The sequence below is a fragment of the Ailuropoda melanoleuca genome, chromosome 5 (assembly GCF_002007445.2).
Source record: "Ailuropoda melanoleuca isolate Jingjing chromosome 5, ASM200744v2, whole genome shotgun sequence".
Taxonomy (NCBI): Eukaryota; Metazoa; Chordata; class Mammalia; order Carnivora; family Ursidae; genus Ailuropoda; species Ailuropoda melanoleuca.
Window position 1 is genome coordinate 1,185,277 of NC_048222.1, and position 14,532 is coordinate 1,199,808.

The 14,532-nt window shown below is 41.5% G+C and overlaps 1 protein-coding gene across 1 annotated transcript; it reads left to right on the top strand.

Annotated features, from left to right (window-relative positions):
• The first annotated feature begins 9,306 nt into the window (after positions 1-9,306).
• Positions 9,307-11,509, top strand: LOC100468695 (olfactory receptor 2B6-like). Its single transcript, XM_034660180.1, is given in 3 exon segments — positions 9,307-9,450; positions 10,545-11,342; positions 11,344-11,509. Coding segments are annotated over 3 exon segments (1,077 nt in total). The 3' UTR covers positions 11,479-11,509.
• The last annotated feature ends 3,023 nt before the right edge of the window (positions 11,510-14,532 follow it).

Sequence of the window (14,532 nt, forward strand, 5' to 3'; positions counted from 1 at the left end):
CAAAAGTTTGGGGATTGTCTTTTGACCCATCCTCTGTATGCAGTTAGACGTAGCAAATAAAGGACGATGCTGACGACGCAGACTGAAGAGGCGCTCAATGAGAGGGGGAGCTCAGGGCTTTAGCAGGTTGAGAAAGTGCAACGTTCCTGAGTCCACACTCACCTGCACCCTCTCAGGTCCCTGCAAGCCAAGCACCGATCGCTAGGAGGGATCCAATTCGGGACCAAACAGTGATCTATGTTTGCAAAACACCAGCCATGAAAGTAGACGCCAGCCATTCTTGTACCCATGCCAGCTTCTATCACAATGACTTGTACTCAGTAAGTCCTCAACATATACGAAAAGAATATGTTAGGAAGTGAAAAAAAAAGTATTTATTTTTTCTAGAAAGTTCACATGCACTTTTATAGTGCCAAATTTCTGAATGGGAGGCAAACTAAATCATTCCACTTTCTAGCTCTTAGTATCTCCAACACCACAATGCGGGTCCACAGTGTAACTCTTGCATATTTTCAATCATTGATACAACTGAGTTTAGTGATTGACCTTCTGAGGCAAGAGTGAACGAAGAAGGTTATGTAGAAAGACCATGAGGTATTTGCTTTATACGGAAGACAAAGTTTCTTGTTAATATTCAGTACTTGTTTGTACTTTATTTGTGACCAAAAAAAAGCTAAAAGGTCTTTTTTATTTTTGGTTTTCTCTTTTGATTACAGTAAAATATACACAATATCAACTTTACCATTTTACCATTTCCTAAGGGTATCATCAGTGGTATTAAGAACGTTCACATTGTTATACAACCATCGCCACCTTCTATCCGCAGAACTTTTTCTCTTCCCAAACTGAAACTCGGTATCCATGAGCAATAACTCCTCATTCTCCCCTTCCCCCAGCCCCTGGAAACGCCATCCGACTTCCAGTCTCTGTGATTGACAAAGGTCTTCTTGCTTAAACTGTTTGAAGTTTATTAACCTCCACTTTCCCATCTGTCATCAGGATAATCTTGGACAGAGGCAGGGAGGAAAGACACGAATCCTGGGGAACTTTTGGAATCTTTGTGATGGGGTGTTTTCTGGATGTTGATTTCTTCACATTTATACCCATGACTGCAGTCCCTCGCCAGTCATAATGGAAGTTGATTGGAACAGAATGAATCCTAAAGGCAGGCAGGTATCTTCAGACCTCAAATATTACCAATTGGATCCCATCTCATAACCTGGGAAAACATACGTTATGTTAAAATTTCTGTGAATAAGGACTTTAAGTTTTGGTTAGAGACAATATTCTGTTATTCCCATAAGAAGATAGAATAATTAGAATATAGTGGATTTTTCCTACTTTATGAATTAAGTAAAAGGTGATATTGAGCCATGATGATGCTCGTTAAGGGCATTATTAGTGCAGCTGAGGTATAGAATTGGAGACCCATGACTTGGCGTTTTCCATTTCTTGCACCGAAAAACAACTTACAGTATGTGTCCTACTGATGCAAAAATATGCTGTGCACTTCTAAGTAAATAAAAATCCTTTTAGAATCAATCTCTAGTGAAACAATGATTATAATAATTTTTATATAATTTCTATACTGTTCCGATATGCATTATTTTAGAATCAATAACATCTTGGAGTGGGTGCAGGGGGTCAAGAGAGAGTATAAATCTCTATAGAAATCGCAATTTGGGGGCGCCTGGGTGGCACAGCGGTTAAGCGTCTGCCTTCGGCTCAGGGCATGGTCCCGGCGTTGTGGGATCGAGCCCCACATGAGGCTCCTCCGCTATGAGCCTGCTTCTTCCTCTCCCACTCCCCCTGCTTGTGTTCCCTCTCTCGCTGGCTGTCTCTGTCAAATAAATAAATAAAATCTTTAAAAAAAAAAAGAAATAGCAATTTTGGAAGCATCCTATGGAATTTCCAACTAATTCTCTTAAAAATTTCCCTTTCCCTCCGCAACGGTGAAGTTTCATTACACTCTTCTCTACAAGCGCTCTTGTAAGTAATAGGGAATGATGAGCATCAGATCTCAGGGGGAAGAAAGGTCACTGTGTCCTTAATAACATTACAGTGGCCCAGCACCACCTGTTACTTAATTTATGAAGTACTTTATAAAGTTTTCTTAGTTGACTGACTTGGATGCACAGTGACAGAATCAAATATATTCTACCTGTCCCACCATCTCATGGGAATAACAGAATAGCCCCCATAATAAAATATAGCAGAAATACTTCATTTTTATCCTGTTTGGATTCTTCCTTTCACTAATTAGTGCTTCATCCTGCCAGACAGATCGTGTACACAGAGCAGACGGAGGTTTCGATGGAAATGAGCATCAGGATTCAATTCCCCACGTACAGCTGTAGATCCTTAGCCACAGAGCTTAATCTTTCTCCAAAGAAACAAATATTACATGTACGCCCATATGTGCGTGTTTGTGTTTACACCCTCTGTGATCTTACGTTAGGAGCTATGAGATGACAGCTAGATACATGCTTATCAGTCAGATTCTCAGATCATTTTCCGTCTTGTTGTCTTGATGGGTGGTCCGGGGACCCTGAAGACAACCTTAACCTATTTTGTATTTTGTCTATGTTCACATTTTCCCTCCCCATTCACCTGTTCAGCAAGTGTGTGTTGTGCCAGGCAATGGTCTGGCTACTGGAACAAAACACACAAAACATTCCCACTGCATTGAGCTTGTAATGCACCCATGTCTGAAACCTCATTACGATGGTAACATTTGTGAGTGTTAGGAAGTCAAGCCTTACAGAGACAGGAGCCGGGAAACATGGCAGGGCAGCAGTTTTAGGTGGGAAGGCTCGGGGAAGAGCTTGGAAGATAGTTTCAGCAAAGACGCAGTGGAGACCAGGAAGCAGCTGTGTGGGTCTCTGGGGAAGAGGGAGCAGCAGGCACAGCCTTTAGGTCGGGAAGGTGAGCAGGAAGCAGAGAAAGGGCTGAGCAGGGAGTGGGAGGGTCACCAAGAGCACTCGTGACCCTGGAAGGAAAGAACAGAAAGTGTTTCCAGAAGGATGAGTTGTCAACTCTCTAACATCCAGCAAATGGCCACGTGGGATTAGGGATGAAAAGTGACCCACAGATTTGGTGATGGGGGTCTCCCGGACAAACCTGCAAAGAGCTATTTCGGGGAGCAATGGCCTGGGCTCCTGGTTGGACTGCATGAGGGAGACAAAGGTGAAAATGTGAAGGGCAAGCAGTGAGCACAGTCAAAACCTCCGAGAAGTCTAACGATGAAGAGAAACAGAGAAATGGGTGTTCGTAGTAGGGATGAAAGATTTATTACATGGCCAGCATTATTTTTGAAACGAGAGGAATTACAAGTCAACCAGTGAAGGGAATGATCCAGCAGTCCAATGAAAATTCAGGAAAGAGAAAATTGCAACAGTGGTGACCTTGAGTAGGTGGGAGGGAACAGGATCCGGTTCACGAGGGGACAGTCAGGCTTGAAATGGGAGCAAGAGTTTACAGCTGTAGGAGGGACCGCAAAGTACGTGAGCACAGACGCCGAGGGTCAGGTGGCTTTGCTCAGGGGGCTTGTGCGAGTTCTCTTCTGAGTGCTGTGGTTTCAGCCTGAAATAGGAAGAAGGCATTGCAACCTTATTATGAATGCTGCAAGCATGTTAAACCAATAGAGGAAACTACCACTTAGATACCTGAAAGGAATATCTTAGGGGACTTGCTGCAATTTAATCTTTGTCTCTTTGTCATAAGATAACTGTTCACTGCCTGTTTGTCCCACCATTTGTTTATCGTTTTAGCTGGAACATTCTTTCCTGCCTTTCCTAACTCACTCTTGTTATCATTTTTCTCCTCTATATTAAATAATATGGAATATGTGAAAAATACACAGCAGGCTTTCACAAGAATTTTCTAAGAGTTTTTTTAAAAAAATAAGTATCACCTTTTAAATGCTCAGTTAAAAATTCACTTTTCCAAGAAGACTTCTCTTATTAAGCCCTTCGTGAAAATTCTCAGTGCTCGGTGGCTCCTGACACAGGCGGTTCTTCCTGGGATGGAGCACCGGGGATCCAGCCCACACCAGTGTCACTAGAACTTCCCCGTGCACCTGTCTGTTCTGTTCTTATACCGAGTAATTGATTAAACGGTTAGAAATTAATACACTAAATTATAGCATTCCAGGAGCTCTTTCCTTACCAAAAAAAAAAAAAAGAGAGAGAGAGAGAGACAAAGAGAACTATGGCAATAAGCAGTCCTCTGGGAAGAAAGGGTGGGGAGGGAGACGGACACTAGCCAAGAAGGGAAATTAAATTTAAGTGAACCAGAGTGTGCATTTCATAGTTTATCTCTTGTTTCCTAACAGATTCCGTAACCTTCGGGAAGTTTAAGTCCTCTGAGACTGTTTCCACATCCACAAACTGAAGATAAAGTGTAGCTATTTGAGGACTTTGCAGGGACAGTGAGCACCCATCCACGCTACTCCTGTTAGCAGTCAACTGAGCGTTCTCGGCTATTCCTCGGCCCTTGATAACTAGGCATTATCCTTAATTTTCCACTCTAAGGACTACTGAAATTTTTTAGTTTATTTACCTTGGCCTATTCTGTAAATGAAAGATTTGTTTTTATTCAGATTTTCCTACTGGTTTAGCCCTCCATTTTCTTTTAAAAATACTATTTTCTTGGGGCTCCTGGGTGGCTTAGTCAGTTAAGTGTCCAACTCTTGTTTTCTGCTCAGTTCCTGATCTCAGAGTCCAGGGACTGAGCCCCACAACTGGCTCCGAGCTCAGCTGAGTCTGTTGGAGATTCTCTCTGTTCCTCTCTCTCTCTAAAATAAATAAATAAGATCTTTAAAAAATTTTTTAATAAAATAAAATACTATTTTCTTTATTTAAATTACTTAACTATTATAAGAACTTGTGGGGAAAAAGAAAGGAAATCCTACTTACAAGCTTTATTTTCCCCCAAAGAATCCCACCCTCATGTCCATTCTTACTTTCAGAAGAAAACACTGTTTTTAGTTTGGGGAGTTTAAAATATTATGCATTATTTTTGGTGGATTAAATCTTAATTTTTTTCCTTTCCTGTTTTACTTGATGCCCCTTCGTTCTTCACAGAAAGAAGGAATTCTCATTCTCCTGTATCCCATGCAGGAGTATGATACATAAAAATATCTTTAGAGCATTTCAGTCATTGTTTTCTATCGTTAAGAGCGTGTTAGCTCTGTTTTTCTTGCATCTGCCTCTTCTCACTCAGCGATATCTCAGGCAGATACTGCTGGTGCAGATTAATTATTACTCCATTCTCTGTCGAGGGACTAAGTTTTTTCTCCATCTTTGGCTGCTACAAACATTGCAACAATAGAAGTTCTTGCTCCTATGACTTTGTATACTGATAATTTTATTTCACCGGGTAGACTTCCATGAATAATATGGCTAGGTAGATAAATATACATGTATTTTCAATATTTATTTCTAAAAATCTAGTGATACTTTACATTTCTGCCCATAATTTGTGAGAGTAGCTTTTTCCCTTGAGCAAGTTTAGGAATAGGAGTTCCTGCTGGTTACACTTTTTTTTTTCAATCCAGTAAGTGACTTATTATTACTTCAACATATGTCTCTGATTGGGAATTTAAAGACTTCTAGTATACATTTGCTATTCTGAGTTTTATGTTCAAATTAATTGGTATTTTTTCTATTGTGTTATTTTTATGTTTTCATGGGCTTTGTACATTTTTATAAGTACTAAACTTTTCATAATTATAAATATATTTTAATAATGTGTCTACTCTCATAACTATATTTTAATACTTAATGTGTCTCCTCATCTGAAAAATTGATATGAAGCTACTTAGTAGAACATATAAAAACAAATCCTGGATAGAAGGGAGTACAGAAAACTATAAATCATTTTTTTAAATCTTGCAAAAACAAATCTACAAAACTGTACTAAACAGAGGGAGAGCTTCCTCACTAAGCCTAGAAATGCAAAAAGCTCTTCTTAGTTTCAAGTTTTTATTCAAACGTCAGTTAGTTAACATACAGTGTAATATTAGTTGTAAGTGAAAAAAAATACTAGTTTCAGGTGTAGAATTTGGTGATTCATCGCTTAGGTACAACAGCCAGTGCAAAAATCTATGAAAGAAAAGATAGAAATATTTGGGTAGATGATAAATAAAACTGCATTATGTAAATCAAGGCAATAAAAGCATTTCTGTGGTAGATTAATTGGAAGTCTGTTTTATTATACAGAAATTGATCTCAGAATTTCAGAGCAAATGGACAGTTTTCTTTTCCAGGTGGCTTCACAAAACTTATTTAATAGCTCACAAGAGGAAATGAATTCCCGGTCAGATGGCACAAAACTCGCCCTATCTGATAAGGTATTTTCGTCCCTATTGTCATTCCTTTTCATCTTGGAAAAAGCTAAGGAGACAGTCTCCAGAAAAGGGCGATGGTGGAGCAAATCCAAGCTAAAAATGGAGCTGGCTTCCCTGAGCTCTCCCTCTCTGCCCATTAGCTCTCAGGGTCAATTACCATACAACGCAGAATTGGGTTGCCTTCCCTTAAAAATCAGAGCACACACCAGAGTGATTTAATAAAGACAATTCCCTGTCCTCATTTACGTGGCAAATCTGGCAGGGAGAATTCTGAGAATAGCAGTTAAAGCCTTAATACTTTGCACTGAGATGCCAGAAAAACACATTCTGGTTGTCTGCAATATTTTATTCCTATTTTTATATTTTCTGCGTTAATCCCGAATGGAGATCTCGTAATTTGCCACTGGAAAAGGGGCACAAGGGCTTGCACAAACTTCATCACATCCACTTCACAATTGAAGGGTTTATGAAGCGCTCGGTTGGGCGAGCTCCTGCTTGGGTTTATTTGAATTCAAAGCTTTTGGGACAAGGGCGCACACAGGCCATCCTACCTCTAATGCTTAATATAGATGTATGTAGAACACTTTCCTGAAAATTATTCTATAAAACACGCTGAAATGTGGGTGTTCTGTGAACTCATCTTACGGATTTTATTATTATAGCTCAGAAGTCTGACTAAGCCTCCGTCTCTTCCGTTTACTTGCTGGTGGTGCTGCTTTGCCTGTGGTCGCTATGGAAAATGAGAACTTCGGAGCAGACAGTCCTTGGTTCTAAGCCTTGGTCTGCTGTGTGGGAGCTCAAGAAAAGAACTCTGAGCTTCCTAATTTGTGTTTCTCCCTGAGTCAATCTTTCATAAAAAGAGAAGGAAGAGGGGAATGAACAACCTTCCTCTCTATTCTAACCCAAACTGCCATGCTTTGTGAATAACTTACTATTTATCCTCACACTCCGGGAGCAAGACAGAAGTTCTGTGTGCTACTTAAAAGTTTTTGTACGCTCACAGAGGCATGGAAACTTGAGGAAACTTAGACCCCAACAATTTCTATGTTACATGGAGAACAGAAAATGCCCGTGTTGCAAATTAAATTGCCTTCCAGACCCACTGAGTAGGCCGCCAGCTGTGCAGGGACTTTGTGGCAGGATCGGAATGACAACTCTTGTCAGATTTCTTGTCTTTTTTTTTTTTTTATATATTTATTTTAGACATGATGAGGCTGTGGAATATTGGTGAGGATGGGAGAACATTTCCCCCAAAATGAGCAAAGCAGAAATGCGAATTAGGGGCACCACAATCTCCGGAGCACTTCTGTTCTGCTGCGTGACCCCCTGGCTCACTGTCCTTACCCCCTCCTGCCCTCTCCAGGAATTTACTCCCCCCCCCCCACCCCTCGAAACTCATGTCCTTACTGCTGGGAACGATGGAGGGACGTTGTCCATGACAGTACACGCCAACCAGTGCATTCTCTCGATGATAACAGAAGCACGTTTATTACTTTTGTAATGACTGAACCTCAGAGGGAAAGGGTGAGAAGTTCATTGAACTCCCCCCTCTGCTATCGTCCTCGGTGATGGCCTCTGGGGGAGGCAGTTTGCGGCTGAGTCCAGGAGGGAAATGCGACATGGACAGCCGGTCAGGAAAGACCGTTGGTCCGGACCAGAGGAGAAAACACCTGCAGTGCTCTCCATGAGACACGTCCTGAAGAGACAGACATTCAGTCTTCAGTCTCATACGCAGAGAGACCTTCTGACTGGTCATCACACCAGGAGCACTTCTGAGAATGGAGGGGCTCTCTTAGCCATCCTGCCGGACGGAAGCCTCAGCAACGGCCCTCAGTCCCCAAGGGCATAAGCTCTCCTTAATCACAGGGACCCGAGGTCACTGTTTCAGCGCTCGAGTAACTCGAGGAAATCGGGAAGTTGTGAAATCTCTATGGATTCTATTTGCCCTGCTTTTCAGAATTCCTAGAATCACCAACAACTTTTTTTTTTTTTTTTTGCCAGTAAAGTGCCCAGTGTCCCCATACTCCCGCCTTTAGAAAATCTTCATATGGAGCCTGAATTCAGACTCAGTTTTAAGGATCTATTAATAGATAAAAGATTACATTCATTTGGGGCGCCTGGGTGGCACAGCGGTTAAGCATCTGCCTTCAGCTCAGGGCGTGATCCTGGCGTTATGGGATCGAGCCCCACATCGGGCTCCTCTGCTTTGAGCCTGCTTCTTCCTCTCCCACTCCCCCTGCTTGTGTTCCCTCTCTCGCTGGCTATTTCTCTCTCTGTGTCAAATAAATAAATAAAATCTTTAAAAAAAAAAAAAAGATTACATTCATTTAAGATTTTTTTTATGCTATTAAAGTCTAAAGCAATGTTGATCCTTATAGTTAAACTCAGAGCACAAGTGAGACATTTAAAGTTATTATATAATACACAATAACTTTTATTAATAAAAGGTTACTAATATACTTGCTTACTAAAAATTAGAATGAGCAGGAGTAAAGGTAAATATTAAAGTCGGCTTTACTCTCTCTCCATCCTCACTGGCCAGCGGTAACAATTTTTAACACTTCTGCATACTTTCAGGACATTTTTATACATATGTGTTTACTAACAGATATAATATCATACCGTCATACGCAAGTAAACACACGAAGTATGCTAAAAGCATGTTCAGATACTTGTCTTTTCCCCTGAGAATTTGAGCTTTTTTGCACATTCGTATCTTTATCTGAATTTATATCTGTATCTCACACCTCATTTTATTGACAGCTGCACAGCAGCAGAAATTTTCCAAGTGACACTGAAAGACTTCCCTACCACTCTGTACCGAGAACTATAGGTGTGGGCGAAATTAAAGCATAAATTAATAATTCAAAAATCATGATCCTATCATTAAATTCACATGTCTAAACCAATAAAATAATAATAATAGAGGGCAGCGTAGTGAGGGAGCCGACTCTGGGATGGACACAGCCCCAGCCGGTGGCCAGAGCGAGCTGCGGGCTCTCAGCCGGCTGCCCACCGAACACCAGAGCTCCCGCCTCCCTGCGGTACCCGGTTCCCGCCGCCGTGCGCCCCGCGCCGGCACCTGCCGTGGCCATCACAGGGTACATCACAGCTGAGAGTCACCTTTGCATCTGCTGTTAGGTGGGCGGTGTTAGAGTTGTGGAGGGACCAGAAGGTAAATTGTCAACTCACAGGGTCATTTTCCATGGGTGGACCTAGGACGCTTCGAGGTCGAGCAATCACAGGCAGCTTCCTCTCTGAACATCTCAGAGGCCCGAGGTCACTATGGTCCGTTTCCTTCACACTCCCCCCGCCACACCAGAAAGGCATTATTATACCCATTTTCTAGACGGGGAGCCTGATGTTCAAGAGAATCAGAAACACTCCCAGAATGATATACCTGATGACTTTATTTAGTAGAGACTTGAACCCAGGCTTGTCTGGCTCCAAACTCCATGTTATGAATATCTTTTTATTCTGATTCTGTGAGGTCTTAAGAGGGATTAGAATTTTTATTATTATTATTATTATTATTATTATTATTTAATATGTCTGATGACTTGCTAGAACCTACCTACATAGTTTTGGGGGTGGTCTGAATAATTTTAACTGTTTCAGATGATAAGGTAATCTCCATGGTCTTGAGGAAAAATTAGAACGAAAAGGTAGGATGGCAGGAATTAGAACTGAATCATTCTAAAAATAGCTATTGAATTGGAAAGTAGTGCAAACAAAGATTAACGAAATGACCAAAAAAACTAAAGAACACATTTTATGAAAGTTGTTTAAATTAGGTATTTACTTCTTAAATTTTGGCTTTCTTTTTCTTTTTTTTAAACCAGTCTCCATACCTGTGGAGCCCAATGCATTGGGCTTGAACTCACGACCCTGAGATCAAGACCTGAACTGAGATCAAGAGTCAGACGTTTAACGACTGAACCACCCAGGTCCTGCTGGGCCTTCATTTTTGAAGTGCTGATACAGATCTAGAAAGATTAAATTGTAGAAATACCTAAGTAATTATGGATATTTCCAACTATGTATTTTTCATATCACAAGCAATCTTCGTTCTGTAAATATCTTCAAACAGGTAGCAAAGTGATTACAGATAATTGAAATAGCAAATATGTGTTCATTGATTTCCTGAATTTTTGTGTTTCAGGGAACAAAGAGCTGAAGCACTGATGAGAGCCAGGTGAACAAGAGCGTCCCACGGGAGCCCATCCTCCTCGGTTTCTCGGATCGACCATGGCTGGAGCCCCCACTCTTTGCGGTCTTCCTGGTTTCCTACATCGTGACTATCTTTGGCAATCTGGCAATAATTCTTGTGTCTCAGCTGGACCCCAAACTCCACCCCCCCACGTACTTCTTTCTTCCCAATCTGTCCCTGCGGGACCTTTGCTACACCACAGGCACGGTCCCGCAGATGCTGGTAAACACCTGCAGCGGCAGGAAGGCGATCAGTTACGGCGGCTGTGTGGCCCAGCTCTTCATGTTCCTGGCCTTGGGCTCCACCGAATGTCTTCTCTTGGCCGTCATGTCCTTTCATAGGTTCGTAGCTATCTGCCCACCTCTCCGCTACTCAGTTATCATGCACCGAAGGCTGTGCCTCCAGCTGGCAGCCGCGTCCTGGCTTAGTGGCTTCGGCAACTCCGGGCTACAGTCCACCTGGACCCTCCAGCTGCCGCTGTGTGGCCGCCGGGAAGTAGATCGCTTCTTCTGCGAAGTCCCTGCTCTGCCCAAGTTGTCCTGCGTAGACACGACAGCAAACGAGGCTGAACTGTTCTTTATCAGTGTGCTAGTTCTCTTACTACCCGTGACGCTCATCCTTATCTCGTGTGCTCTCATTGCCCAAGCAGTGTTGAGAATCCGGTCAGCCGAGGGCCGGCGAAAGGCGTTTGGCACCTGTGGCTCCCATCTGATCGTGGTGTCGCTGTTCTACGGCACTGCTATCTCCATGTACCTGCAGCCACCATCCCCTGCCTCCAAGGACTGGGGGAAAGATGGTGTCCCTCTTCTATGGGGTCATTACACCCATGCTGAACCCCCTGATATACACACTTAGGAATAAAGAGGTAAAGGACGCCTTTAAAAGATTAGTTGCAAGAGTCTTCTTAGCCAAGAAATAAGGGATATGCAAATGGTCGGCTTTGTAAGCACTTATATGTACTCGGCTTACTAACTTACTCCTCTTCAAGTGGCCTCATTTTCATCCTACCAGCACAGGAACTGTTGTGATGATCTCCCTCAGATAAAATGTCATCGACAGAAAGCTGCAATAGGTCTGTTGGTTAACCGCTGTGCCACTCAGGCGCCCCATTGTGAAGATGTTCTTAATCAAGAAACAGGAATGCCCAAATGCTGGGCCTTCTTAGAGACTTGAGGTTTATGCATTTTAATAATTTAATTGTCTCCAAGTTACCTTATTCTCACTACTCTTAGAAAGAACTATTACGGTGATCTTCCTCAAATAAAATGTCATTGATAGAAAATTTATTTATTTTCTACTGCCCAAATATATTCATTGTACAAGTCCCGAGAACTGGTCTGTTATGATCCCCTGAAATAGTGTGACCTTAAAATATTTAACATGTCAAGCTTTATACTCCTGGTTTGTGTACTTGGGGAAGGGTTAGACTCATGTGAGACTAGAGTAAAAGCTTAGTAGACAAGTCATTTTTATACACATCCAAATGCATTCACCCAGGCTCAACCCCCCCTTCTGTAGGAAATTTGACAGAAGTCCATAAAAGCACGCACAGCCCCGTCCTCTTACCTGTAGAGAGAAGGTGAAGAGCCTAGCTTAAGTCATTAACACCAGCCCCACAACAACATAGTCCGAAAACCCACGATGATTTTTCTTCCACAGTTTCACTAGATCTTCTATTCTCCTGCTTCTCTGCTTCCCACTTCTCAAACTGTCCTATCCTAGCCCACCTCCCAAATAAAACTGTAGCTACATTTTAGATCTGACTCAAATAAGTGTTTTTTGAAAAAAAGTTTTTCATGATTCTCTTACTGTCTATATTATCTCTCTCCTTTTAAATCCTAAAGCACTTACGGTCTAAATCATGAAAATGACACATTATATAAGGTCTATAACTTGTCTAACACACTCTTCCTGTGCAAGAAGCGAAGCTTATTAATTCCATCCTATTGCCCTGAGGTGGCAAAGACTGTAATTTATACTAATTCCACATGGCCTCCAGAGCTCATCAAAGGGCTGAGGAAAACACTTAGACACTGTGAGTTGGCTATTTGGTTGATCTTAGGATTTACAATTGTCCACTGTAATCATTTTAACTGCCTCTTCACTATCCTTCTTTTCCCAATTTTTTTCTTCCACTAAATATATCATAAAAACAGAAAATACAATAACTAAGAAATGCAGTTAGCATGTTTCTTCTTAAGATCTTCCAATAACAGCATACATTTCTGCCTCAGTATAATTACAACACAACATAATGGATCTTAAAACTTCTTAAAATGTGTCAGAACCACCTGGAGGGCTTTAAAATCTACACCCTGCCCCCAGATTCTCTAAGTTCTAGGTGAGAAAGAGGGCTGGAAATTCGCATATCTAATGAACGCCTACATAATGCTGATCAGGGGACCACACTTTAAAGACTGCTGGGCTAATATTTAAAAAAAAAAAAAGATGTTTTGCTAAGTTCCTATCTTTTATCTCCATTGATAAGAAATATAATTAAAAGGGAAAATGGAAGCAAAACTCTAAAAGAATAGATGGAAGTATGAAAGGACATTCTCCAAAGAAAATGCATTCATATTTTGAAGTCTGAATAAATAATATACTGGACTTCCAGAGATAAATTTTGATATGAACTCAAAGTCAAAGTCCGTGATCTTTAAAGAATTGTGAGGAATAGCAGTGAAACCAGAGTGATGGCAATCGAGGTATTTTGCATTTTTAAAATGAGCCACTAATTGATTCAATGCATGATATAATGGTAAACTTTGAAGTAATACAATTAATACAAAATATATACACAAATATTTTACTATCAGTTTGTGATTCTTTTAAAAGTATACATTATATATTAAAATACGATAATATAAATATGATATATATTTATTATTTAAATACATATTAATGATTTAATATATAATTTTATGGACTATATTATTTGTTATTTAATGTAATATACTATTAGATATATTTAATATATCAGTAAATGTATTTAATGCATTATTTAAACTATATGCCATAAATAACTAGAATCCATTTTGGTTTCATTCAGAACAACAAATACTAAACTAGCTTAGTCTATTTTATAGAGGTACTAGACTGATATTGTTAGGGAATGTTATGTACATATAACGTATCTCGATTTCTAAGAAGAATTTGCACACTTCTCATAGCTTTGTGTAATATGTGCAGTAATGACTAAGATGATAAAGCATTTGCTCCTTTGAGGCGACCCCGGGGGGGTGTGTGTGGCCGGAGCACGGGAGGTGAAGAATTCACCCAGGGCAGAACAGAAAGATAGAAGTTTATTGAACACCCTGCGAGGGCGCTGTAGGCAGGACAGCAAAGGAGAGACTCTGCCTGAGGCTGCGGTGAGGGCCCACATCACAGGGCGGAGAGAGGAGCTAGGGGGACCTATGGAATTTCCCCCTTTTGGTAACGGTGCCTAGTCGTACGTAGTCGTAAGTAGCCCGCTGGTTAGTCGGGGCTGACGGCTATTCCAGGTGGGTTGCTTAACGAGCCTGTTTGCGTTCAGCTGCACGGTCACTGTGGGCCCTTGTGCTTTGCTCAGGTTTCTGTTGTCCGTGCCTGGTGTCCAAAAGTGGCGTCTACACTATCTGCTTGTCAAACCTCCCTCGAAAGGTGATTCCTAAAACCCTACCGGTCTGGAAGGGAGGCACTGTTGTCACAGGAATTGTGTTCATCCGTCCTACTAGAACACGCACTTACCAATAACTTGTATGAACTCAAAGACGACAGCCATACGAGATTAAAGGGGCACCAAACCGAGAGAAACCGGTAAGCCTGTGGAAGTCAGAAATAAAATTGAAAGGCGGAAGCCATAAGTAAATGGGTGACACTGAGCACAAATCAACGCAGAGGTGATCACCTGCCATCAAGTACTACAGGCTCGCAGGAATATGAGTGGACGAGGCGCATGGCGTCTCCCCTGGGAACATACTGTCGATGACGTACG